Raw genomic sequence first — 24,365 nt, 5'->3', positions numbered from 1 at the left:
AGGCTCCGGACGCGCAGGCCCAGCGGCCATGGCTCACGGGCCCAGCCGCTCCACGGCATGTGGGATCTTCCCGGACCGGGGCACGAACCCGCGTCCCCTGCATCAGCAGGCGGACTCTCAACCACTGCGCCACCAGGGAAGCCCCAGCTTTTATTTTAACAAAGGAGAATTGAGGGATGTCTGAATGGAACCCGGGTTTCCAGACCCCCAGTTCCTTCCCCCATTCCAGCATCAGACCTGGAACTCAGAAGTCAGCCTTCCTCATCCTCTTTGGGACCACTTCCCCTGCTGCCTTGGTCTTACTCCCCTCAACTGTAATCTCCCCGTCCTGAGGAGCCACGTGAATCTTGGGAAAGGGGGGGGATGGTGGAGGGAGCGGGAAGGTAGGAAAGGTCATGACGAGGAAGTGATGTGACGACTCCTGACTTCCCTTTCGTAGACACAAGACGATGAGGGGAAAATGCTGGTGTCACAACGGTTTCCTCTCAGAGCCCTCAGGTTCAGCCTGCTCTTGTGCTCTCTGGCCACAGCCTATCATCAGTCCTGCCCCAGCCCTCCCTGGCTCCGTCTCCCCTGGCTGCGTGGGCAGGACCTGCGGGGCAAAGCTGGAGCTATTGCAGATGACAGCAATCAGCTACGCTCCCCCTCCTTCCCCTTCTCCCCCAGCCTGCGCTGGAGTTTCTCCTGCCAAAGGCATGTCCACCCTGAGCTGTTTCCTCCTCTCCTCCATCCCTCATCTTTGTGTTACTTCTGGACACTAGGGTAGTTTGTTTGTTTTTTTAGCTTTAAAAATAGTTTATTTCCTTCTTCACCCACACACAAAGACATGCACCTTCTGACCATTATTCAAGGCATCACAAATTCCATAAAAACTTCTATTAATGTATGTGTCTGACATGATTCAAGATAAAGTGGATTTTAAAAGCAAACGGGTACCAGTTACGGGGGCCGGGAGGGGACTAGGGCAGGTACCAGTAATACAGGGCATGCGTTTTTCTAGAGTGTTTACTGAAATCGGCAGTAATCTGCACACTTGCACCGTATGAGTAGTTATCCAAGATCAGCGCATCCAGGGGAGGTGCGCCTAGTTTCTCTGTCCCAGGTCGATCAGACTGGTAGAGAAGAGAGTTCCAGTTGCCTCACTCTCCTTACTGAGCTTATCAGGTGAAGTGACTTGCCCAAGTTCATGATTCTTACAGAACCAGCTTGGAAGCCAGGTCTTCTGTGACTCAGCCTGTTTTCCTGTGACACATGGAGCTGGGATGTCAGGGGCTGGAACCCATGTCACCTCGACTGAGAGAGAGTTCAGTGCCCTTTTGATGACTCTGCTACCGTGGGGCCCGTGTGTGTGAGTCTGTGTGTGTGTGACACGTGATGGAGAGATGGGGCTCTGTTATCTAAAGCTCTTCATACTCTTTATCCTTTTCTTCATGAGCCCTAACAGCCAATCCTAGTTTGCCGCTGTCCTATTTCTCCAGCTCTCCCATTGTCTCCCTCCCCATGATTTCTTCTTCCCCTGGAGGGATTAAGCTCATATACTCTCACCTCCTCCAAGAGACTGGTTAGCTGTTCATATCCCTAGATCCATGCACCTCTCACCATCTTTTCTTTTGTTTTGTTTTGTTTTTTGCGGTACGCGGGCCTCTCACCGCTGTGGCCCCTCCCGCTGCGGAGCACAGGCTCCGGACGCGCAGGCTCAGCGGCCATGGCTCACGGGCCCAGCCGCTCCGCGGCACGTGGGATCCTCCCGGACCGGGGCACGAACCCGCGTCCCCTGCATCGGCAGGCGGACTCTCAACCACTGCGCCACCAGGGAAGCCCCTCAGCATCTTTTCTTTTAAACAGAATTTTGTTGAACAGTTGAATACCATGTGTCTCAAGACTTTAAACCTGCTGAGTAAATAGGCATTTATCCTAAACAATGAAAGAAATTCTCCTTTTGTGCCGGGCTATGTGTAATGGCATTGACGGTTGGCACAGACTACTAAAAATTCCTTGTAACATTAAAAATAGGACATTGACACCTGAAACGAACACAACACTGTAAATCAACTATATTTCAATAAAAATTTAAAAAAAATAGGACACTGAATAATAATTGTGAATACAAATTATTACCATTGCTACCACTGACCGAATGCTTAGTATACGGCAAAGCCTTGCTAAACACTTCACATGCGTTTGCTCATCAGTGCGTGCTTCCCATTTCTTACGTGAGAAGCCTGTGGCTCTTCTGGCGTCTTTACACTGGAAACTGGGCAATTTGACTCTCGCACTTTATTTCAGTGACTCTGCTTCTGTAAGAGCTCTGCTTCGGGTCCATGCGTGCTGTACTTGGAGCCTCCCTGTGTGTTGGTGGAGGGGACCTCCTTCCTCTGTGAGTCCAACTTCAACCCTCTTGTCCCTCAGAAGCTGGAGGATGGGGTGGAGTGAAGCCAGCCAGAAGTGGGGGCATCCAAGCTCCGTTCACATCCACAGCTCTGTTCTGGGAATCACAGAGGGGCACCAGGAAAGGGCCAGGGAGGGTGGATAGCAGCCTGGGGAGTCAGCTGGTGGATCAAGAGGCAAAGGGGTGAGTAGCTCTGATTCCAAGTCACAAAGCCCTAGGACCTCACTCCTGTCTGGTCTCCCTGCATTTCCAGCAACGTCAGCGGCTGGAGGACCCGGGGCCTGGACTGGGTCTAGGGAAGGTCATTGTGGCCAGAGAATATTTGGGTGAATGTTGTACCCTTGTTGTGGGATTCACTGGGGAGATGTCCTGCACAGATAAGCATGGCATAAAATACCCAAAGAGGGACTTCCCTGATGGTCCAGTGGTTAAGAATCTGCCTTCCAATGCAGGGGACGTGGGTTCCATCCCTGGTTGGGGAACTAGGCCCACCTGGTGCAACTACTGAACCCCCACATCTCAACTAGAGAGCCCGCATGCTGCAACTACAGAGCCCACCTGCTCTGGAGCCTGTGCGCCACAACTAGAGAGAAGCCCATGCGCTCCAACAAAAGATCCCGCGTGCTGCAACTAAGACCCGATGCAGCCAAAAATAAATAAATAAATAAATATTTTTAAAAAAATACCCGAAGAATCGGGTTGGGGGGTCTGACTCAGAAGGACTGATGGAAAGCGGTAATTATGTGTTGTAGCAAAATGGGCCCTTAGTCTGAAGTCAGGAGTCTGGGGGCTGGGCTGGCTCTGCAGGGCACATGACCTGCGTGTCTCTGGGCCTCCGTTTTCTCGATTATAAAACAACGGGGCTGCGGTAGATGATCTCCGAGCGCAATTCGGATTGATGTATCGGAATATTTGGGAAAGGGGCACTGGGAACATACTAGTAATACCTGATGGAGAGAGCTGTAATTCCACAACGTTGTCACGGATGTGATCTCATTAGGACTCATGACATCATCTTCCCCACGAAGGCAGGCCAGGCACTGTCGCTCTCATTTCAAAACCGAGGTCTTTTGAGAGGTCCCACCATCGTTTGGAGGCAGAGCCAGGATCCGCTGTTGGGAGCATCGCCCAGCAAAGACTGGATGAGAACTGGGGCGGAGGGGGTGGGGCAGGGAGGTGCGGGGCGGCAGGGCCCCAAGTCAGGGCTAGGCTTTACTCTGAGGTTTGGGTTCGAGGCGTAAATTCCTAAGAAAGTGAGAGATTACGGTGTCAGTGGAGAGCTCTGGGGAAAGGGGAAGGGGTTCTAAGGAACACTGAGGACTTGTCTGGCATCAGACGCTTACCTGCCGGTGTCAAGAAATCCTGCCGGCAACCTCACGAGACAGCGGCTCTCCATTTTGCAAACTGGAACACAGCATCCGAGTTTGCCCAACACCACCCACCTAAAAAGTAGAGAATCCTGAGCTGGAACCCAGCGAATCTGACTCCAAAGCCCCGAGTCCTTCTACTATGGTTCATTTGGGAAAGGCCGGGCGATGGGGGGAGGGGGCAGGGGGCCGGCGCTCCTGGGTGTCTGGGTGGGAGTGGTCAGACCCGCGCACGTGGCAGGGCAGCTGGATCCGGGCGCCCGCGCTCGCACTGGGTACAAAAGGTTAAGGCACCTTGGCCCCCCTCCTCCCGCCTCCTCCCGCCACCTCCCCCCTCCTCCCGCCCCTTCACGCCTCCTCTCGCCTCCTCCCGCCTCCACCCGCCTCCACCCCGGCTCTTCCTGTCCTGAAGTTGCAACACCCCCCCTCTCCCTTCCCCTCCCACCTCCTCTCTGCTTAACTTTTCTCTGAGTTCTCCGAACTCAGGCTGCAGTGCCGGCCTTCCGGGTTTGAGGTCCCCGGGACCCGGCTGTGATCCGCGCCCCAGTCTCAACCCTCCACTCCCCTGCCCGACGCCCGGGCTCCACTCCGGACCCTGCTCATCCTGGGACTGTGTCGCTGCCACTGTCGCCTCTGTCCATCACTGCCTGAGCCCTGATGGGGGAGTGAGAGGCCACAGCTGGCCGGACATGGGCCTCCCCACCGTGCCTGGCCTGCTGCTGCCACTGGTGAGACGGGGGACGGAGGGCGGAGTGGGCTGGCGGGCGAGCGGCGCCTGGGGCGGGAGAGAGCCGAGGGCCGGGCCCCAGCCTCAGGCCTGCGCGGCCTGACCTCAAACACTGCCCCATTCATTCGCTGCCCTGAGTCGGGAGCAAGGGAGAAGTTTGAAAGGCACGGAGGGAAAGGGGTTCCCGGGCTGCCAGGAAGACGGGGGGCAGGTGCCCACGGCGGGGGCGGGGGAGTTTGTTAAGAAACCGAAAGGAGTGGGAGAAAGAAGGTCTGTCCTCTCAGAGTCCAGATGGTTCTGAATTGTGTCCGGCAGGTCAGCAGTCTTGGGCCGTGGACAGGCGAGGCTGCCGGTGAGCCCAGCTGAGCACACCCTGCTGGAGGGCAGGGACTGGATGCCAGCGAAGTGGGGAAACTGAGTCTGGGAGAGGCCCTGGCTCGGGGCGGGTAGGCTTGGGATGCCGTGTGTTGGAGGCATTTGGGAGGGGGGTCGGTAGCCGGATAGGCCTCCCCAGGCCCAGGCCTCCCCCCCGGGGGGCACGCTTCACCCTGGGTCTGTGGCCCCTGTCTGTGGGCCTGACCCTCCTCCCCCGCCTCAGAGCCCTGGACCTGCCCCCCAAGCCCTTCCCACGGACCCAGACAACAGAGCACTTGCTTTCTTCTCCCACAGCTCAGTTTGGGGAAGTTGGTAGACAGTTGTTTTCGTCACTGGAAAATGTCCCTTTCTCTTGCTTCAGCCTTGTTTCAATGCATCCCTGACCCCTCCACGTCCTGCAGTCGTCCTGCGCAGAAATCCAGCCCCTCGCCTCCACCTAGCTGGGGGCACTGCGTTGGTCACTTTCTTCAGGGTTCCTGCTCTTCCCTGGCCCAACCGCCACTCCCCACCCCTCCTCCCCCACCCCTCCTCCCCCACCCCTCCTCCCCTACCTCTCCTCCCCCACCTCTCCTCCCCCCACCTCTTCTTCCCCCAGGGTCTTGTACTGTGTCCCCAAATCATCCCTTTCTTTTCTGTCCCGTCTCCTCAGACTTCTCGAGTCTCCTTTCTGAACCTTTCTCTCCAGTTCCTCCCGCTCCCTCTGCTTTAGTCCACGTTTCTAGACCCTAGTTCCCTGCGCAGCACCCCGCCACCTCCTGTGGCCCCAGGCCCACCTTTCCCTCCTGTGCAGGCTGTCCTCCCCAGGGGCTCTCCCTGCTCCCCATCCAGCTGCCCTGCCTTCTCCTGTCTCCTGGCAGTGAATCCCCTGGTCCTGTCCTGACTCCCTCAGGGACTAGCTGCCTGGACTTGAGCAGGTTAACATAACCCTTCATGCCTTGCTTCTTTATCTCTAAGATGGACAGAATCGTCACTACCTCATAATGTCGTTCTGAAGATGAAATAGATAGATAGATATTAAGTATTCCATTCATTTCTGCCTGCTCGGCACTAGATACTCTTTTAGGTGCTGGACTTACAGCAGTGAACAAAAGTCTCCGCCTTCATGGAGTCTCTATTCTAGTGCAGGAACAGGGTATAGCAAACAGAAAGCACTCAATAAATGTTAGCTTTCCTATTCTTAATAGTATCAGTAGTGGTTGTAATTACTCAGTGGCTTCTGCGTTTGGAAAACAGAGGTACGGGGGAGCCTGAACAGATGAAGGAATGTGCCTGGGACTGCAGCTGATCCAGCCCGGGTTGGGGTGTGACAGCTAAGGGACCAAGCTCAGCCTGGAGCTGGAGGGGAAACAAGAGGTGTGCAGTGCTGGGTGAGGCTGTCCACGGGCTTTCCAATGGGCAATGCAGGGAACTGTGATTGTGTGGCGGCGGGGCCGGGGGGGGTGGGGTGCGTGGAGGTGGGGGAAGAATGCGGGAGAGACTGTAACAGAGCACATAAGATCTTGCTGCTCTCAACGAGCTGACAGTCTTGGAACCAAGACAGCTTATAGCAAAAAATGATTTTAGAGCACTCCAGGGAGAAATGCCCACAAAAGCATTGCGATGTGGTGCCCTGGAACACCCATGGGAGGCAGAACCGGGAGGGGTGTGAGTGCCGTCCTGCTGCCTTTTCTGCTCAGCTGATCTCAGCTCCAGCGCCTGTGCTCCCTGCAGAGACGCAGAGTCCACAGTCGCCCGTCTCTGACCCAACTGAGAGCTCAAGCCATGTATTCACCTGGGCATCCCTGCGGGACCTGCGTCTCTACCGTGCTCCGTAACTGTTTGTTGAATGAATAAAGGATGGAATGAGGGACGAAATGCCTCATAGAAGAGTGGTTTTGGAGCTGAGCTTTAAAGCCACTCACTGGCAGCAGGCTGGAAAGAAAGGGGACTGGTTTGAGGTAGAGCGGAGGAACGGAGAGATGGGATTTTGTGTTGGGGGCTGGTGGTGGCAGGAAGCTGAGCACCTTGGCTGCAGGGGAAGGACCCTGTTGAGGAACAAGAAGAAGCGAGAAAGAGAAAATTGGAGGAAGTGGGGGAAGGGATGGAGAGAGAGTCCTGACTGTGGTCCCAGGTAGAGGAATTCATTCATTCATTCGTTCATAAATGGTTCTCTCAGGGCCGCTGCACCTGGGCATGTGTCCAGTATAGCAGTGAGGTACCTCTGCAAGTTCTCATTCAGGGAAAGAGTGACCCATGGAAATGATGTTTGAGGTCCGGCCCCGGAAAGGAAGATTCCCACACCTGTGGGTGCAAGTTGAAGCTTAAATGCAGATAAGAAAGCGTGTAGGATGGATTGGAGCAGGAAAAAGGCGGGAAGACGGTTGCAGTGATCCGGGTGTGAGGCAACCCCTGGACTTGGAAAGGATTGAGAGATGACAGGGGAGGTCTGGCAAGATGGACTACAGACTGGATGGCAGCACGGGAGGGATGGGGGCTTTGAGGAGAGAAGGGTGGCAAAGAGAGGTTGCTGGTGTGACATCTGTCCAGGTCAGGAGGTCGATGGATTTCCTTTGGGGCATGTTGAGAGTCTGGAGAATAGCCAAGTGAAGTGGGCATCTAACAGGCCAGAGCAGAGGTTCTCAGACTCACATCTGCCGTTGTGTCGTTCGTAAGTGACACAAAACCTTCACTCACCAGGGATGCTCAGAAGGAGAGGAAGGCTTGTCAGCATCTCCTGTGAGGGTGTTTGCGGTTGTGCATGTGTGTGGGAAGGAGAGGGGAACTCTCCCCTGGAGATAAATATATGCCTACAGGGAGGCACTGACTCCCATCTTCCCACTTAGGTTTTCACTGGCCTTGACTGGAGTGGAAGACAGATAGTCATGAAATCACCCAGTCAAACCACATTTATTTCCCTCTTCCAGTTCTGGGTGCGGAGGATTAGACATTATCTCTGACCAAAACACTTTCTCATCTCTCATCGCATAGTATATGGTCTGTTTGGGGAGACCGTATCTACTCACCCTAGGTAGTTATGGTAAGAGCCCAAAATAGGTATAGTTTATTCATATTTTTAAAGTTCACAGGGTGGTTATGTATCTCATGAGCTGGAGTGGGGGGAAACCTCATTAATGGGGGGCTTTCGGGGAGGGAGGCCGGGCCTCAACTGGGCCTTGGAGGAGAAGCTGTCGTGAGCTCCCCAAAGATTTTGACATCCAATGAACACAAGACATTTTAAGTTAACGAACAGATGAACGCAGGACGGGACGGTGAGGCTGCTGGGTGGGAGCTAGACCACAGGGTCCACCCCTCCGCCCCCAAGCCGTGGCCCCAGCACAGGAAGTCACACTTAAAAGACTCCCTAGGCGGAAGTTATGGGGGAGCTGGAGGGGTGCTGGGCCACCCCTTCAACCGTCTCTCCACAGGCACCCCGGCTTCCTGCGCTTCCCCTGCTCCAGGCCACAGGCACTCAGGCTGCCTGGGGTCTGGGCGCTCAGAGTTCACCTCCTAGCTCCGCTGTTTTGCTGCAAGGTGCAGCGGCTGAGCACTGGCGCCAGCCAGTGCCGAGGAACGGTGCCTGCTGGCTCCTGGGGTCGGAGTGGGCTGGCTCCGGGGGCTGCTGGGGACTGGGGGGACCCGGGGAAATGGTGCTGCTTGTCTTACATCCCGTCTTGCTCGCTCCCTCCCGGAACTGGGTGCTCAGGGCTCTGGAGTTTTGCCTGTGCTGCCAGTGGGCTTGTGGGAGGGGCGTGTGGAGCCTCAGAACTGGCCGCGTTTCCTAAGGATTGTTTGAGGACCCCAGGGAGGTGCCCAAGCCCAACCCAGCTGGCCAGAACCAGTCAGGCTGTGGGAAGGCAGTGAACCCGGGTGGGAGGGCAGCCTTGGTTTGCTCCCTTCTGGAACTGGGAAGTGTCGGGGGCGGGGTGGGGCTCACGTGAGAAGCCAGGGAAAGGACAAACCCGCAGAGAGACTGGCTGAACCCGGAGGAGGAGCCTGGGCGGGGCTGGGTCTGAAGGAAGGATGCTGAGGGGTGGGAAGGAGCTGAGTGGCCCTCAGGGAGGGGCGGGTAGTGACCTGATGGGAGGAAGCAGGGGGTCGGCCGAGACTTCCCTTTGGGATGGAATGGGATAGGGAGCCATTTCCCGAAAAAGTGGGGCCAAGGGGGACTGAGGCCCATTGCCTGGCTCCTGGGAGGAGAAGGGGAGGAAAGGGGCCTCTGAGTGGGGATTGGAGGGAGAGACTGGCCCACAGGAGGAAGGGATCGGATCGGGTCCCAATTGCGGGCTGGTCCCTTCAGCCTTTCTGCTGACTCATGACCCTTGAGGAGCTGGGGAAGCTGCTGGTTCCCTCTCCCTCCCCTAGATTCCCTCCCTCCCTCTGGCCTGAGTCACTGGGCAGAGCTTCTGGGAAAAGATTTCCCTTTCCCGGATCTGACTTAACCCCCAAAGTGCTGGAGATCGCGGTGGGAGGCACGTGGACGGAGAAGGTGCCTCTCCCTCCTTCCTGAGAAGGACCCCCACCCCACCCCAACCCGCCGCCGTTCTTTTTCCTGATGCTGTCTCTGCCGGTTGGCTCTGCTCCCAGCCCCCTGGGTGGAATTCCAAGTGCCAGTGACCTTAGGTGCTGTGAGCCCTTCTTCGGGGAAAGGAACCACACTCTCAGGACTGGGAAGTCCTTCCCATAAACACTCCAAGCTCTTCCTGTTGCTCTGGAAGCCTCAGCCCTGTTCTCAGGGGAGGTGGCACAGCGCTGGAGTGGCCAGGGAAGGGTGCTGCCTCTGGGTGGGGAGGGCGCCCTACACCCCTGGGGGGTGGCAGCTGGGTTTCTGAGTGTGGCTTCCCCTGTGTGGGGCTGGGGCGGGGGCTTGGGCTTCCGGGCCGCTGCAGCGACACCTAGCGGGGGACTTGGGTGTGACCTGCCTACAGCCTTGGGCTACCAGGCCCTCCTGTCCTGGGCTGGGGTTTCTGGGATCTGATTAGCCTGTTGCTCCCAAAGTTTAACATCCTTGGAGGACATCCTCTTATCTTCATATAAGGCGGACTTTGTAGCAGAGAAAACAAAATCAAGGGCCAGGGAAAGCCAGGAAGAGGCTGGTAGGAGGTGAAACAGCAAAGTCTGGGTTGGAGCTCAACACAGCCTCCTGGCCGTGCCGTCCCAGCTCTGAAGCCAGGGCTGGGCGAGTGATTCCGGGACGGGGGGCCCGGCCTGGGGCCGGAAAACAGGCTCCCCGGACACCCCGATGTGCAGAGGGCAGAGGGACTCCCTGGCACGCCCTCAGCTCCTGGCTCGGTGGTCTTTGAGCCAGACCCCCAGCCTCCAGCCGGCTACGATTACGTGTAACCTCCATGCCTGTGCCCCCTCCCGCCCCACCTAAACCTCATCACCTTTCTACCCCCATCCCTGACCCTGAACTTTCCCTTTTTCTCCACTCCCCCTTTGCCCGGGCCAACCTGGGGTGTTCGTGCAGGTTTACTGGCGGAAGGGGATGCAGCACGGAGTCCGAGGGCAGGATCCTGAGTGAGGTTTTGGTACAGATTGACAAAGAAACTCTTCCTGTGGCTTCTGCCCGCTGTCCAGGAATGGCCCCCACAGGGACATCGCTCACCTCCACTCCAATCTGATGTTACAAAAAACCTTTTTAATGGCATAACATAGTTCAGGAAAGTGCACAGATCCTAACTGTTCACCTCCGTGAATGTGCACAGTGAATACGCTGTGAACGCAGCACCCAGATGGAGAAGCGCCACCCCAATCTTTAGGGCTACTCGTCGGAAGGAAGGTCCTGTTCCCAACCCAGAAAACTCCTTGAACATCTGCCTTGTGCCCAGCACTAACAGCTGCTTCAGGGAAATAAGGATAAAATACAGCCCGTGCCTGGAGTTTACCAGCCTTGAGTTGGAAGGACAGAAACGCACACACAGGACAACCAGAGGACAACTAGATGGCACTGTGCCGGCAGCCTAGGCTTAGAGGAGAACGTGGCGTGTGAGCGGGAGTGGCCTGGGGAGAATGTTCCGCTGAGAAAAGACTTGAGCTGGGAAGGCTTTAGACTCGCTCCCTCTGAGACCCCACCCCTCCCTCTCCTGATGGGGTCTTCTCCATCTGACTCTTCCCCAGGTGCTCCGGGCTCTGTTGGTGGATGTGTACCCCGCGGGGATTCATGGGCTGGTCCCTCACCCCGGGGACCGGGAGAAGAGAGAGAGTTCGTGTCCCCAAGGGAAATATAGCCACCCTCAAAATAATTCCATTTGCTGTACCAAGTGCCACAAAGGTAGGAGGAGGGGTAACCGTGGGGCTCCTCAGGGGCCCTGCTTCTCCCTTTGCTCTTTCCAGATGTTCCGGAACGTGGGGTCCCTGACTTGGCTGCCTCTCCAGGGTTGGGAGTTTCTCCCTCCTTTCCTCTCCCAGGGACTTCGGGGAGGTGCCCGGGCCGTCCTGGGGCTGGGGCTCCTGGCTGCAGCCTAACCCCGACCCCCCAATCACAGGTACCTACCTGTACAATGATTGTCCGGGCCCGGGGCTGGACACGGACTGCAGGGTGTGTGCCCGCGGCACCTTTACCGCTTCGGAGAACCACCTCAGACAATGTCTGAGCTGCTCCAAGTGCCGGAAAGGTAAGTCCCAGCAGGGGGGCGGGACTCTAAACCGACTGGGTCAGGTGGGTGTGCGCGTCTTGTCTCCAGGGGAAGGTACGAAGCTGTGCTGCTGCGGGTGGGCAGGGATGCATGTGCGCAAGTGAACGAATGCATGGGTGTGAGCGTGCGTTACCCAGAGAGACACACCCGGTGGGGACAGTGGGAGCTCATACCCCATCTACTCCCCGCACCAGAAATGTTCCAGGTGGAGATTGCTCCTTGCGCAGTGGACAAGGATACCGTGTGTGGCTGCAGGAAGAACCAGTATCGGAAGTATTGGAGTGAAACTCTGTTCCAGTGTCTGAACTGCAGCCTCTGCCCCAACGGCACGGTGCACCACTCCTGTGAGCATGGCCCTCCCGACCCAGCTGGTCACCCCGTCTCCGGAGGGCGGTCTCCAGCTTGCTGTACCCCTGCCCCCCCGGTTCTCCCTCTGGCCCTCAGGGTGCTGGGCCATCCTCCTTCAGCTGTGCCGCATCTCTCCCTACAGGCAAGGAGAGACAGGACACCGTCTGCCACTGCCACGTGGGGTTCTTTCTAAGAGATGCTGAGTGCGTCTCCTGTGCTCAGTGAGTACTTCTGCTGGCTGCTGGGCACCGGATCGGCATGGGAGGGGGAGACTGTGGGAGGTGCTCTGGCTCCTCCAGGCTGTTTGGATGGGAGACACTTCATGTCAAGATACCAGACAGTCCTCCCTGCCCCCAACTTGTTCCTAAAATCTCATGAAGTCTCTGTGGATAGAGGCACATACCGCAAGGACTTGAAGTTCTTTTTAGACATTCAGATGTTTTTTGGAAGACGTTCAGATTCTTGAGCAACAGACCCTACTATGGATTCTAGGAATACACTTTTACATCTCTGAAATCATACTGCATCTTACAACAGTTGACGGTGTATCATGGTTCAGTTGGCACCTGTGTGTGTGTGTGTGTGTGTGTGTGTGTGTGTGTGTGTGTGTGTGATGTAAATCGTAATGTCTCTGATTATTGACCTTAGGTTTAATGCAGTGTGCACTTTCCTCCCCAGTCCCTTGACCGCACCTCCTCACTCCTTCTGGCTCTGCAGGGGCTGTTCTTGCACACTTGCTTGCAAAGAGGAAACTGAGGGTTCTAAAGTTGAATTGCCCTGGGTTTAACATCTCAGGCTGTGTGAGCTTGGGCAAGTGACTTAACATCTCTGAGCCTTAGTTGTTTTTACCTTTAAAGTAAGGATAATGACATCAGGTTGGCAAAGCTGTAAGGACCACAAAAAATAGCCACAAAGTGTCTGACAAGAAACTATGTTCTTTTTCCCACGAATTTCTTCCCCTTAAAAGCACTTCTACACCCCTTCCATGTGGTTCTCACCAGGAGCTTGTGAGGTGGGCAAAATGACCTCTCCCTGCTTTCAGATTCCTGCTGAGAACTCACCTCCTCAAGTTCCTTCTAGGACCCCTGATGTAGTTCTCATTAGTCCATGCTGCCCAGTGCCAGCTCCAAAACGGGAAGATGCGCTTGTTCTAGAGTGTTCTCTGGCTGCCCCCAGCAAGATGTGTTTTTTAATTGTTCACATGCATGCTAGACCCCTCTCTCAAAGTTAGGTGCTGTCATCAGCAGTGTCATCTAGAGAAAAAGCTCTTTAACCTTTTTTTCACTGGATTCTCATCAGTAAAACTGTGATAAAATAACAATTCAATGACAGTCAGCATTTATTGAGGGCTTACTATATGTCAGGCATAATTATCTCACTTAATCCTCAATCTTGACAGTGGGTAGGATCCCTGTTTTACTGATGAGGAAACTGAGGCTTACAGGTGAAGTGATTTGCCTGGAGTCACACTGCTAGCCAATGAATGGGGCTGGAATTTATACCTGACTCTGACTGCTTTTAACGCTTTTTCTACATAATGTCTTTTTTTTCTTTCTTTCTTTTTTTTTTTTTTTTGCGGTACGCGGGCCTCTCACTGTTGTGGCCTCTCCCGTTGCGGAGCACAGGCTCCGGACGCGCAGGCTCAGCGGCCATGGCTCACGGGCCCAGCCGCTCCGCGGCATGTGGGATCCTCCCGGACCGGGGCATGAACCCGTGTCCCCTGCATCGGCAGGCGGACTCTCAACCACTGCGCCACCAGGGAAGCCCTCTACATAGCTTCTTCAAGATCAAATCCAGCTCTAAAATGAAATGATTTGGGGATTAACTAATGTTTCTTTCCTCCGCATCAATTCCCAAGATAGGATTAATTTCCATTATATCAAGAGATAGCTAAAATATTTGTAAAGCCAAGAATTTCCAACAATCTGTGTGGTTTTTTTCTTTTTCTTTTTTTCCTGTATTCCTCTTACGGTGGGCCCCTACTCACCAGCACTCTCTCTTCTTTTAGCTGTAAGAACACGGAGTGCGAGAAGTTATGTCCAGCTCTACCTGTAACTAGTAACAACTCTCAGGACCCAGGTGAGGAGAATTATCCTGGTGCCCATGCCCATGGACCCTTTCCTAGTCATGCCCCTCCCCATCCGTCCTGCCCTGCTACGTCCAGAGCCCCTCTCCTCTGACCACAATCTGCTCTGTTTCCAGGCACCACAGTACTGTTGCCCCTGGTGATCGTATTTGGTCTTTGCCTGGCATCCTTCCTCCTCATTGTTTTAGCATGCCGATACCAGCGGTGGAAGCCCAAGCTCTACTCCATCGGTGAGTGGGGCCTTTGGGAAGGGAAAGGGTGCTGGTAGGAATGCAGGAGGAGGCTTCAGAGGAGGCGGGAGGGAGGGGTGCACAGGCATGGAGGGAGATGAGGAATGTCCCCTTAGTTCGCTGGCGAGGACCCCACTGGCACGAGGTGGTCTTGGACGGCTGGTGAGAGCTCATACTGCATCAGTAGCTCTCTCGTCCCTGGGGCCACATAGGCCCTGAAGCATGTCACCACAAGTACCCATCGCCAGCCCCATGATGGGCGCCAGGGTTGAGAGAGGAAGTGAAATCTGTGACGCTTTGTCTCTTTTTTCTCAGTTTGTGGGCAGTCGGCTCCTGTAAAGGAGGTAAGGTGAAACCGGGGAACTACCCGCAGTCTTCCCTGACTGTCCGTTGTCATCTTGTAACACCCAAATCGTCCTGGGGCTCCCCTGATTCCCTCTAGCCCCAACTCCCGTCCGGAATCCAGAAGAAGGAGGGCTGGGGCTGTATTTCCTCTTCCCCGCTAATGCTGTGCCTTCTCTCTCTCTCAGGGGGAGCCAGAGCCCCTGGCCCCGGCCCCAAGCTTCAGTCCCATCCCGAGCTTCAGTCCTGCCTCCAGTCCCACCTTCACCCCTTGTGACCCCCCGTGGTCCAACTTCAGAGTCACATCTCTCCCCAGAGAGATGGCCCCGCCCCACCAAGGGGCTGGCCCCATCCTCCCTGCGCCTCCAGCCTCCACCCCCGTCCCCACCCCTGTGCAGAAGTGGGAGGCCAGCGCCCACGGCGCCCCCGGCGCCCCCAGCGCCCCCGCTCCGCTCGCAGATGGTGAGTTCCTCATTCATCCTCGCAGGGAACCCCGGCCGGGGAGGCGGGTGGGCGGGGCGCCCGGGGCGAGTGGGTGTGGGCCGGGTGGGGAGGGCCGCCGCTCCGGGCTCACCGCGCCGCCTCCCGGCAGCTGACCCCGCGACACTGTACGCTGTGGTGGACGGCGTGCCCCCGTTGCGCTGGAAGGAGTTCGTGCGGCGGCTGGGGCTGAGTGATCACGAAATCGAGCGGCTGGAGCTGCAGAACTTGCGCTGCCTGCGCGAGGCGCAGTACAGCATGCTGGCGGCCTGGCGGCGGCGCACCCCGCGGCGCGAGGCCACGCTGGAGCTGCTGGGCCGCGTGCTCCGCGACATGGACCTGCTCGGCTGCCTGGAGGACATCGAGGAAGCGCTGGGCGGCCCCGCCCTCCTCGCGCCCGAGCCCCGCCTTCCCCGATGAGGCCACGCCCCGGCCCCTGCGGGCAGCCCTGAGACGGCTGCTTCCTGCCCCAGGCAGCCTGGAAGGACCCGCGAGATGCCCTCTGGATCCCCGTTTTTCTGGAGGGGAAGGGTCTTGGCGGAGCAGGCATGATCTGGCAGCCACTTAACCTGGTGCTACTCCCTCAGTGTATATCTCAGCTGCCTGAGCATTGCCAGCGGGTGAGCTGTGTGTAGTGTGTGTGTCAGAGTGTGTGTGTCTGTGTGATGTGGAGTGTGTGTTACTCGTGAGAGAGGCTGAGTGTGCCAGGAGCCCAGGCGGTGGCTGCGGGGATGAGGGGCGCCTCATTGCCCATTTTGGACTTGGAGAACCCAGCAAGGCTGCTTGGGGGCCCCTGGTTGGTCCCTGAGCCTGTTTCACAGTAGATAAGCAATCTTTGTTTCCATTATGTACACTAATAGAACCTTTGTCCCCCTGCCTGGACAAGCACAGAGTAAGCCGAAGTGTCCCAAGGCAGGGGAGGCACAGAACAAAGGGCCCTCCCGCTGGAGCTGTGGACTTGTAAATACACTAAAAGCCCGGAATTAAAGCTGTGCTCCTGGAGGGAGTGGCCTTTCTGCGTGGTGGGAGGCGGGGCCGGGGCCGTGATCCTGGCGGAGTAGGGGGGCGGGAGGATACCTCACCCTCGTGCAGCCCAGTAACAGAGGAGTCACCTGTGCTCAGTCTGTGACTCCTCACCCGCCAGGTTCTCTTTGCCCCGCCCTCATCTAGTGCTGGTTGGACGGCCATCTTTATGCACAACTTTATGTGGGACTCTGGTGTGTCTGTGACACATCGGTGTACAGCTCTTGATCCCCAAAGTCCTCAGAGCAGGAAGGGCAGGGTGCCTGGGGAAGTGTCCTTGAGGTAGAATCCAGGGGTGGAGGTGGTGACCAGCACTCTTACGGAGGTATTCCCTCACACCTCTCTGCAAAGGCAAGAGGCAGGTGTCAGGTAGGCAGACATGGGGTGAAGAGTGAAGCTAAAGGCCCCTCCCCGCCATGACCCCCCTCTGGTCCTGCCCTCCTGTGTTGTCCCGCCAACCCCCTGCCCCGGCATCCCCTCTGGCTCCATACTGGCCTTCCCCTCCGCTCCATCCCACGCCAGCTTCCCTTCTGCACTTACGATGCGGACAGGGGCGTGTCCAGGCGTATGACGTGAAGCCCCCGCATCCTCTGCAGTTGGACCCGAGTCAGCTTCCGAGGTCTGCTGTCCCCAGGCTCGGGGACTCTCTCAATCCTTTGGCTGGCCAGTTCCTCCCGGATCTCTCGGAGCATGTCCTCGGCCCAGAGCGGGTGAGGGGAGGGGCTGTAGCCGGGTCCCAGGAAGGGCCCCTCTTCCTCGTCCCCTGAGGATTCCCAGGGGCTTTCCCCAGAAGAGTCAGTGTGGGTCAGGGAGGGGGAGAGCTGCCACCGAAGTTGGGCCCTATGTAAGGTTTCCACTACCACATTCTCTCCAACCGAGGTCCCGCCTTCTTCCTCAGACCAGGTCGGTGGGTCTCCCCTGGGAAGGCTGTCTCCTTTCTGGACACTTGCCTCTGGCAGTTCAGGGGTGCTTCGGCGTTGGGGAGCTTGGGGGTCAGGAGGCTGGAGATGCAAAGGAACATCTCGGAGGTCCAGGGTGGAGAAGGTGCGGCGAGGGTCCCGCCGAAGGACCTTGGAGCGTAGACGGTTTGGCAGAAAGTGGGACGCCTTGGGGGAGCCTGGGACCAGAGTGCCATAGCCAGAGTCCGAGATATCATCTGGTACCAAGGGAGCATCTTCATCTGTGTCTTCCGTCACCACCAGCTGGGGGATGACGATCGAGGACCCAGGAGTCCTACAGTTACTAGCAAATGGTCAGAGTCAGATGCTGAGGGATCAAGTTCAAGTCCAGGGAGTCTCCCTTGATCCCTCCATCCAGAAATGGGCCCTCCTCCAAACTTATTTTGGTATCACTTTTACACTGCACTGACTCACTGGCTAGACTATAAGCTCCTTAAAGGCATTTTAGCCCCTGCACTCAGTCCAGAAACTTGTTATCAAGTATCTGCTGAGTGCTTCCTGAGCTCCCCTGAGGTTATCCCCCAGTGATGGAGTCTTTTTTTCTCTATAACCGTGCTGCTCAACAGCTGTTATTTTGGGTGAAACTCCCACGCTCTCTGGGGATTTGAACTAGCCGGGTCCCTGCAGCTCTGACATTCCGCAAACCCATACTGGCCTTCACTCTCCATCCCCGGCCTGGGGAACCTGATTCTCTCAGGGAATTTGTGCCTTTCGTGCCTGTTTCCTTCACCCTGTGCCAGCCCTAGGCTGGCTAACCCCATAGGCTGTCTCATGTGGCCTTTCGCACGGCTGGTGTCAACCTGTAGCCTGGGTTCCTCAGTCTGGTCCCAGTCCCCCCAAAAGCTGTAATACCATTTCCCAACCTTGTGGGCTCCTCTGCCCTCCCTCCCTGCCTGCAGCCCCCCTCCTCTGGGAGGCCTTGTACGCCCTGTAGGTCTTACCTTCCCTCTGTGCTGCTCTCAGAGCCTTCCACTGAAGGCATGGAGGGCCTGGGGCCTGGGGACTCCCCGTCCCGGTCCTGATAGAGGGCCAGGAGCTCCCTCTTCTGTTGGATGTACTCCTCTGCCTTCAGCTTTTGCAGGGTGACCTGGGGTGGGGATACTTTCATTAAGAGCTCTCATTTATTGAGCACCTGCTGTATGCCAGGCACCACGCTAAGTGCTTTACATATATTATCTTGCTTTCTCTTCACCACCGCCGCCCTATGAGGCAGACTTTTTTGCTCCTACTTTACTCCTGAGAAACAGAGACTCTGAGGTTAAGTAACTACCACGGTCATGCTGCGGGAAAGTAGGACGGAGCCAGTATTTGAACTCTTGAGCTGGTCCTAGGATGTGTGGGGTAAACATAAGGCCCCTTTTCCTACTTGTACGTTCTTCCTGCCTCTCACATCCCCTTGGCAAGCCAAGGTCTGGTCTGTTTCTTCCTTCAGGAAGTCCTCCCTGATTGGTGGTGATGGTGGCATAATTGCTCTGAATGATGCTGGGCCCTCAGGTTACTCTTTCTCCTACCACCAGGGTGGGCAGGGGCAGGCTTTGTCCTGGGTTGAGGACTTTGTTGTCCTTCAGAGTTGACAACAAGACCATCCCAAGAGGAATGGAGAGAGGATATACATTATATTTTGTCTTCCTTAGCATTTTCATACAGGCGCCACCGGAATAAAATAGTAATATCTGGGAAGTGGTTTATGAAGCACCTCTACACGCAGGCGGTCATTTGACACGCACCATCAGCCTGCAGTGTATTAGCCAGTTTTACAGATGGGGAAACAAGACTTAGAAAGATGAGTGGACTTGGTCCAGGGCGCACAGGTAGAGAGAAGCAGAATTGGGGCTGGGTCTTTCTCTGTGAGTCCTAGTTCAGTAACTGCACTATTTTTCAAGGGCAGCCTTAGAAAGGGTCAGGAATTACCAAAGGACAACTTTCTCTTGGGGGAGGGGAGGGATGGCAAGGGAACCCTCGGAGAGGCCAAAGGCGGAGGCCTGGCAAAAAGAGGTGGTGGAGGCTCCTGGGGGCGGCACTGGTACCAGCACTGGCTGGGATGGCCTTATCATTGTGCACATATTGAAGTACTTTCATGCTGGTGAGCAAAGGGCTACTGCCCAAGCCTCCCACCTTCCTTCACCAGGACTACCCTGCCCTCCAAGATCCAGCAGCAGAGGGATAACATCTGGCACAGCAGGGGGCCTCTAGGACCACCACCACCACCACCACCACCACCCCACCCCCTGCCTCCCCAAGCTCTACTCTGATTGGTTGATGCCCATTCCATTCTGGTTATTAAGTAATTTGAATGTGCCCCTCCCCCCGCCCCCTTCAGGTGTATGAACCAGCAATTCTTAGGCAACTCTGGACCTTCCCAAAGCCCCTCCAGAAACGCAACGGGGTGGGGGGTAGCTGGGTCTGTACAAGAGACGTGTTGGAGAAAAGGACGAACAGGGACAGGAAAATGACCTCAGGCTTGTATTTCCAATTTTCCTGCCTGGCTTCCCAGTCACTGTCTCCTGCAAGGATTCTCAGCAGTCTCACAAGACTTGCTCTGTCGGCCAGAGCCAGGGATGATGGTGTCTGGGGGCAGGAGACCAGCACACCAGGCCAGGTCCTGTGACCTCTTCCACATCTCCCAGCTGTGCAGAGTAACGAGGGTGGGAGGAGCCGCTCTTGGGGCCGGGGTGGGGCTGGGGTCAGGGTGGGGCTGGGGCAGCCGGCTGAGATGCCCTTTGGCCCCATATGACTGAAGTTCAAGTTTATCTTTGGGATGTCCAGGATAGAGATGGTGTGTGGAGGAAAAGAACTGGGAGGAAGGCAGCTGGGGGGTGGTCTGGAAGGAACATCTGTCCCATACAAGCATTTCCACTAAACTCTCCCGTGGACCCACCTGGGAAGAAGCAGGGAGGCAAGGGGTGGGGTGGGGATGGAGGACCTGACACCTCAGGTACCAGGGACCGGGATGTTTGAAGGGCCCCCGGCCACCCCAAAGGCTCTCTAGCAACCCTGGGAGGATTTTCACAGCTTGGGTAAGAGGAGAGACGTGTTGGGGGCAGGGTGGGAAAGGAAGAGGAAACTGGTGCCTGGGCTTGAATGCGACAGCCCCACAAAGCCGGGAAAAGGGAGGGCTCCCCCGACGCCATGGTTCTTCTTCCTTTGCCCCGGTGGGGAACTGAAGCCTTGGGAGGAAATGCCTCCTCTCCCTGCTGCCCCTGGAGCGGCTCCCAAATTCACCCGCTGCCCTCCCCAAGTCTCCCATCACGGACGAAAACCATCTCTTGAAGGTGCCCTCGGCCAGGCACCCCCGGCCTTTAGAAGATGTTGGCATCTTCTAAAGTTGACAACAATAAACATGTATGGAACCCCCATTAAGTGCCGGGCGCGTGTCAAGCAGCGTACAAACATAACTCTCCCGTCTGTCCTGCAAGGTGGTTCCCATTATCCCTGCAGTTCCCAGGTGGGGCCGGAGCTGAGAGAATTGACGCAGATAATGAGTGACAGCTGGCCTGCGGGCCCTCCGAGCCCACCTCTTTCCTCCGTTCACGTCTTGGCCTCGTCTCTGATAGCTCCTTGTTCCCAGCACTGGTTCATTTTCCTCTTCCCAGCCCCTAAACGTGGGCATTTCCCAAGATTCAGTGTCTCTCCTCTTGAGAAGCTCATTTTCTCTAAAAGCTGAAGCCACAGAGCCAGACCCGCTAGGAATAATCTACCTATGTACGATTCTGTAAGGCGGAGAAAAAACACCCTGACCCCTAGGATCAGTAGGTATGCTACGGCCCTCTTCAGTTTACAAGGACTGGTGGGAACTGCGAAAAGGATTTTCCCTAAGACTTTGGTGTGAGGCAGCAGCAGGACAATCTCATTTCAAAGTTTCAGGGTTTTTGGTTTTGCAAGGGGACGCGGGGAGCTAGTGCGCTGCTTGGTTAGGTATCGGAAATGCCTTCTCTACCTCAGTTAGCGTGGAGTAAAACTCCTGGGGGCTAGATTAGTTCGTGTAATAAAATACCAGCAATCTTTAGTGGTTCCCCTGGGGGTTCTAAGGAGAAGGTGGGGGGTCTCTTCTTGGGCTGGGGGGCGGTGGTGTAGAGGGGAGGCCCCACTGCAAAGAGAGAGGGGACTCTGATCCGGCCTGGAGCAGGGGTCAGGGCAGATGACCCACACCCTGTCCCCTACCTCTGGCTTCCTGGGTGCTGTCACCATCGTGTTTAGGTATCCAAGGAAATGACAGCCCCGATGGGCTGGAGGACACAAGATCTTGAGGTTCAAGATCTTTCATCCTTTTTTCTTTTTTTTTTTTTTTAATGGCATAAACCTCCTATTTATTTTTTACTCTCATAATTCCGAATCTTTAAATACAGTGTTTAAACAGAGACTAAGCTCTGGTTTTCCTTTTCTCGAATAAGCTCTCCACATCTTGATACGATGCCATAGGTAAGACTGTGGGAAGAATGCTTAAAATTGTTTAAAGGACAAGACTGTTTTTACGCATCCTCCAAAGTTTCAAAGCCCTAATTACCTGATGTGCAAACGACAAATCATTATAACCTGCTCATTAAAGCAAGTCCTATGAGTAAAGAGTTTGATTTAAACTCTTTAAAAATAGTGCAGTTGCATTCTTTAGAAATCGTCTACACTATGATTTCTTGTTCAAAATGCCTCTTCTTTTTATAAAAAATTGAGGTGTAATTGACAGATTAGTTTCACGTGTACAACATAATGATTCCACATTTGTGTACATATGAAGTGATCCACACGACGTCTAGTGAACATTCGTCACCGTCGTCACATTTTTTTCCTTGCGAAAAGAACTTTTAGGATCTGCTCTCTTAGCGATTTTCATAGTTCACCCTCATTTCTCGCCTGAACTCTAGTCTGTGTTTCCACAAACCCCTGAAAGGTCTCCACTTGGCTGTCTCCCATTACCTCATTTCCAAAGTGCTTCTGTTTAAAAGTAAACCTTGCTACCCATGCCCCACGCCACCCAGGAAGCAACAACTAGACAAACAGGTTTCCCTTTCTAATGATTTCTGTTGTCATTGCCAAAGCAGCCTTTCACACAAGAACCTCGGAAGCAAGTCATCCTTTGTCCTTGTGGACCTGAGTTACCAAGTTGCCTACTTAATCTGAATGGTTTCTTTGAATCTTCCCTATGAGACAAGGACTGTTATTATTTATATCCATTTTGCAGGTGAAGAAACGGAAGACTAGGGAGGCCACATAACTCACCCAAGGTCACCCAGCTAGTAAGAGGCAGAGCTGGGGTCTGAACCATGGGCTCGGTAGAGGCTTCTATTGGTCTCCCTAAGACTCACCTGTCTCTTCTTTCTTCTTCAGCTCCTTTCTTGTTCTTTTCTTCTTTTTTTGCACCATGTCCCTAAGGCCGTGGCACTCAACCTCTATGTTTCATACCCAAACTAGTACGGGAAATCTCCTGCCACCAATCTCTCCTGCCCCCAGCCCACCTGTCACATTGCCACCTGACAATTCAAGACAAAACACATGGATTTCACCATGGCCTTCCCTTGCTCAAAGAATCTATGGTGGCTCTGGTGTCAACTTGCCAACCCAATTCAATTCAGTCTCGTCCAGCCCACCCTCTTCTACAGGCCCTGGGGTCCCCTAGAACTTGGCGTTTCATCACTGGCTCCACACAAAACCCTTCCCTCCAGACTCAGACAGACATGCTGGTTGTCCCCCAAATAAATCCAACCCAATTTCTCCCTTGAGTCTTCTGCTCAGGGTCTTCCCCATCCTTAAAGTCCAACTCAAATCTTCCCTCTTCTTTGGCAATTCTGCTCCTGTAGTGGGTTGAATAGTGGCCCCGGAAAGATGGGTCTAGGTCCTGACCCCCAGAATCTGTGAATGTGAGTGGCCTTGTTTGGAAAAAGGGTCTTTGCAGATGTGCATAGACCCTCAGTGCAGGATCTCAAGATGAGGTCATCCTGGATTTTGGGTTAATGACCGGTGTCTTACTAAGAGACAGGAAAGGGAGGTTGGGACACAGAGACACATGGAGAGGAAGACCACGTGAAGATAGAGGCAGAGAGTGGAGCGATGCTGCCGTAGGCTAAGCAACACCTGGAGCCCCCAGGAGCCAGAAGAGGCCGGGAAGGATGCTCCCCTAGAGCCATGGAGAGGAAGCATTGCCCGGCTGCCATGTTGATTTTCAACTTCTCGCCTCCAGAACCGTGAGGGAATGTTTCTGTTGCTTTACGGCACCAAAGCAGTAACCAATATGGCCCCATCCGGGTCTCCCTCCTTTTGAACTCCTTGGGCTTTTCTTGCATAAATCTGCCCCCCGCATCTCTCCACTCCACTAGCTAACATTTTTACCGCCTCTGTGTCACTTGCAGGACAAAGTTCAAGTTCCCCGGCACGGCATCCAGGGACGGGCACGATCTGGTAGCACCTCCCTCCTGGCCTCTCTGCCGTTGTGCCGCCCCGGTAACGCCAACCACTCAGCTGACGGTGCACTCAACACACACAACTGCTTCCGATTTCCGACCTTCGCACACTCTGCTCTCCATCTGGAATGCCTTTCCTGCCCACCTTGTTCCCCTGACGTGCTCCTAGATATCCGCCCGCGGTGCTCAGAAAGTAGCTCCTCGGCGAAGCCTCCTCTGTCCTCGGAGGCATCTCTGTTCTCTGCACTGTCCCTCTCCCAACCAACCCACCAGACCGAGTGAGCCACTCCCTTCCCTGTCCTAACTCCATTCCGTCCACACGTTTCTGTTATTTGTATACTTGTCTGTCTAGCTAGGCTGCAGCGTGTATTCTGTGAGGGAAGAAATGGCATTATATGCTTTTCTGATTCCCCAGCACCCAGCCTGTGCGCACCAGCAGGTGCCCCGTTCATGTTCGCCGAACGGAAGCTCAAGTTCAGCAGTTAATTGTTTCACAGCCTCGGAACCTTCAGGGGAGGCTCTCTTGGCTCTCCCAGGGACTGGTACCCTAGCTGGCCAAAGGCTTTCTTCTGTGCTCTTTTTCTTTATACTTTTTTTTTTTTGGCCACACCATGCAGTTTGCAGGATCTTAGTTCCCTGACCAGGGATTGAACCTGCACCCTCGGCAGTGAAAGCGTGGAGTCCTAACCACTGGACCATCAGGGAAGTCCCTCTTCCATGCTCTTAAGGTTGGTCAAGGCTGTGTCTCCCCTCTCGAGGGTGCACCGGAGGGGCAGGAGGTCCAGTCTGAAGCTGTGTGCACCCCACCCTCTCTCTCCCCTTCCTCCACTCTTGTGCACCGGATCTGAGCTCCGGGGCCCCCGCCATCCCCCTGCTCCCACACCTGGCTTCACATACCTGGGCCTGCTGGGTCCTCTCCAGCCACACGGCACGGTCTGCAGCGCTGGGACAGTGCACAGTGAGGGCGCTGGAGACACACTGTAATTCGGTGAGGTGGATAAGCAGGAAGCTGCCTGGGTGGAGGAGAAGGTCT

The 24,365-nt window shown here is 55.4% G+C and overlaps 2 protein-coding genes and 1 long non-coding RNA gene across 4 annotated transcripts in view; 1 reads left to right on the top strand and 2 right to left on the bottom strand.

Moving 5' to 3' along the window:
- Window positions 1-1,835: 1,835 nt before the first annotated feature.
- Window positions 1,836-3,915, bottom strand: LOC132434393 (uncharacterized). Its single transcript, XR_009521300.1, has 3 exons — window positions 3,733-3,915; window positions 3,337-3,634; window positions 1,836-2,549 (listed from the first exon to the last, which is right to left on the bottom strand). It is a non-coding gene; the product is annotated as an uncharacterized lncRNA (long non-coding RNA).
- A 289-nt stretch (window positions 3,916-4,204) lies between these two features.
- On the top strand, window positions 4,205-15,960 carry TNFRSF1A (TNF receptor superfamily member 1A). Of its 2 annotated transcripts, XM_060024149.1 has the most exons (10): window positions 4,205-4,484; window positions 10,955-11,108; window positions 11,323-11,451; window positions 11,667-11,816; window positions 11,963-12,041; window positions 13,829-13,899; window positions 14,023-14,136; window positions 14,452-14,480; window positions 14,667-14,940; window positions 15,071-15,960. In XM_060024149.1, exons 1-10 carry the CDS (start codon window positions 4,446-4,448, stop codon window positions 15,376-15,378), a joined length of 1,347 nt encoding a protein of 448 aa, XP_059880132.1. In that variant the 5' UTR covers window positions 4,205-4,445; the 3' UTR covers window positions 15,379-15,960. The 2 variants fall into 2 exon arrangements, with proteins under 2 accessions (XP_059880132.1, XP_059880133.1); XM_060024150.1 differs by lacking the exons at window positions 4,205-4,484; window positions 10,955-11,108 and adding an exon at window positions 4,815-4,835.
- A 557-nt stretch (window positions 15,961-16,517) lies between these two features.
- PLEKHG6 (pleckstrin homology and RhoGEF domain containing G6) overlaps window positions 16,518-24,365 on the bottom strand; it is a 14,110-nt gene continuing 6,262 nt past the window's right edge. Inside the window, exons 12-14 of the mRNA XM_069541223.1 lie at window positions 24,230-24,341; window positions 17,882-18,027; window positions 16,518-17,214 (exon numbers count right to left, since the gene is read on the bottom strand). Coding sequence (XP_069397324.1) covers window positions 16,518-17,214; window positions 17,882-18,027; window positions 24,230-24,341 — 955 coding nt within the window. The remainder of the gene's footprint in view (window positions 17,215-17,881; window positions 18,028-24,229; window positions 24,342-24,365) is intronic.

The sequence above is a fragment of the Delphinus delphis genome, chromosome 11 (genome assembly GCF_949987515.2).
Source record: "Delphinus delphis chromosome 11, mDelDel1.2, whole genome shotgun sequence".
Classification (NCBI taxonomy): domain Eukaryota; kingdom Metazoa; phylum Chordata; class Mammalia; order Artiodactyla; family Delphinidae; genus Delphinus; species Delphinus delphis.
This window is presented reverse-complemented; position numbering and strand designations above follow the sequence as displayed.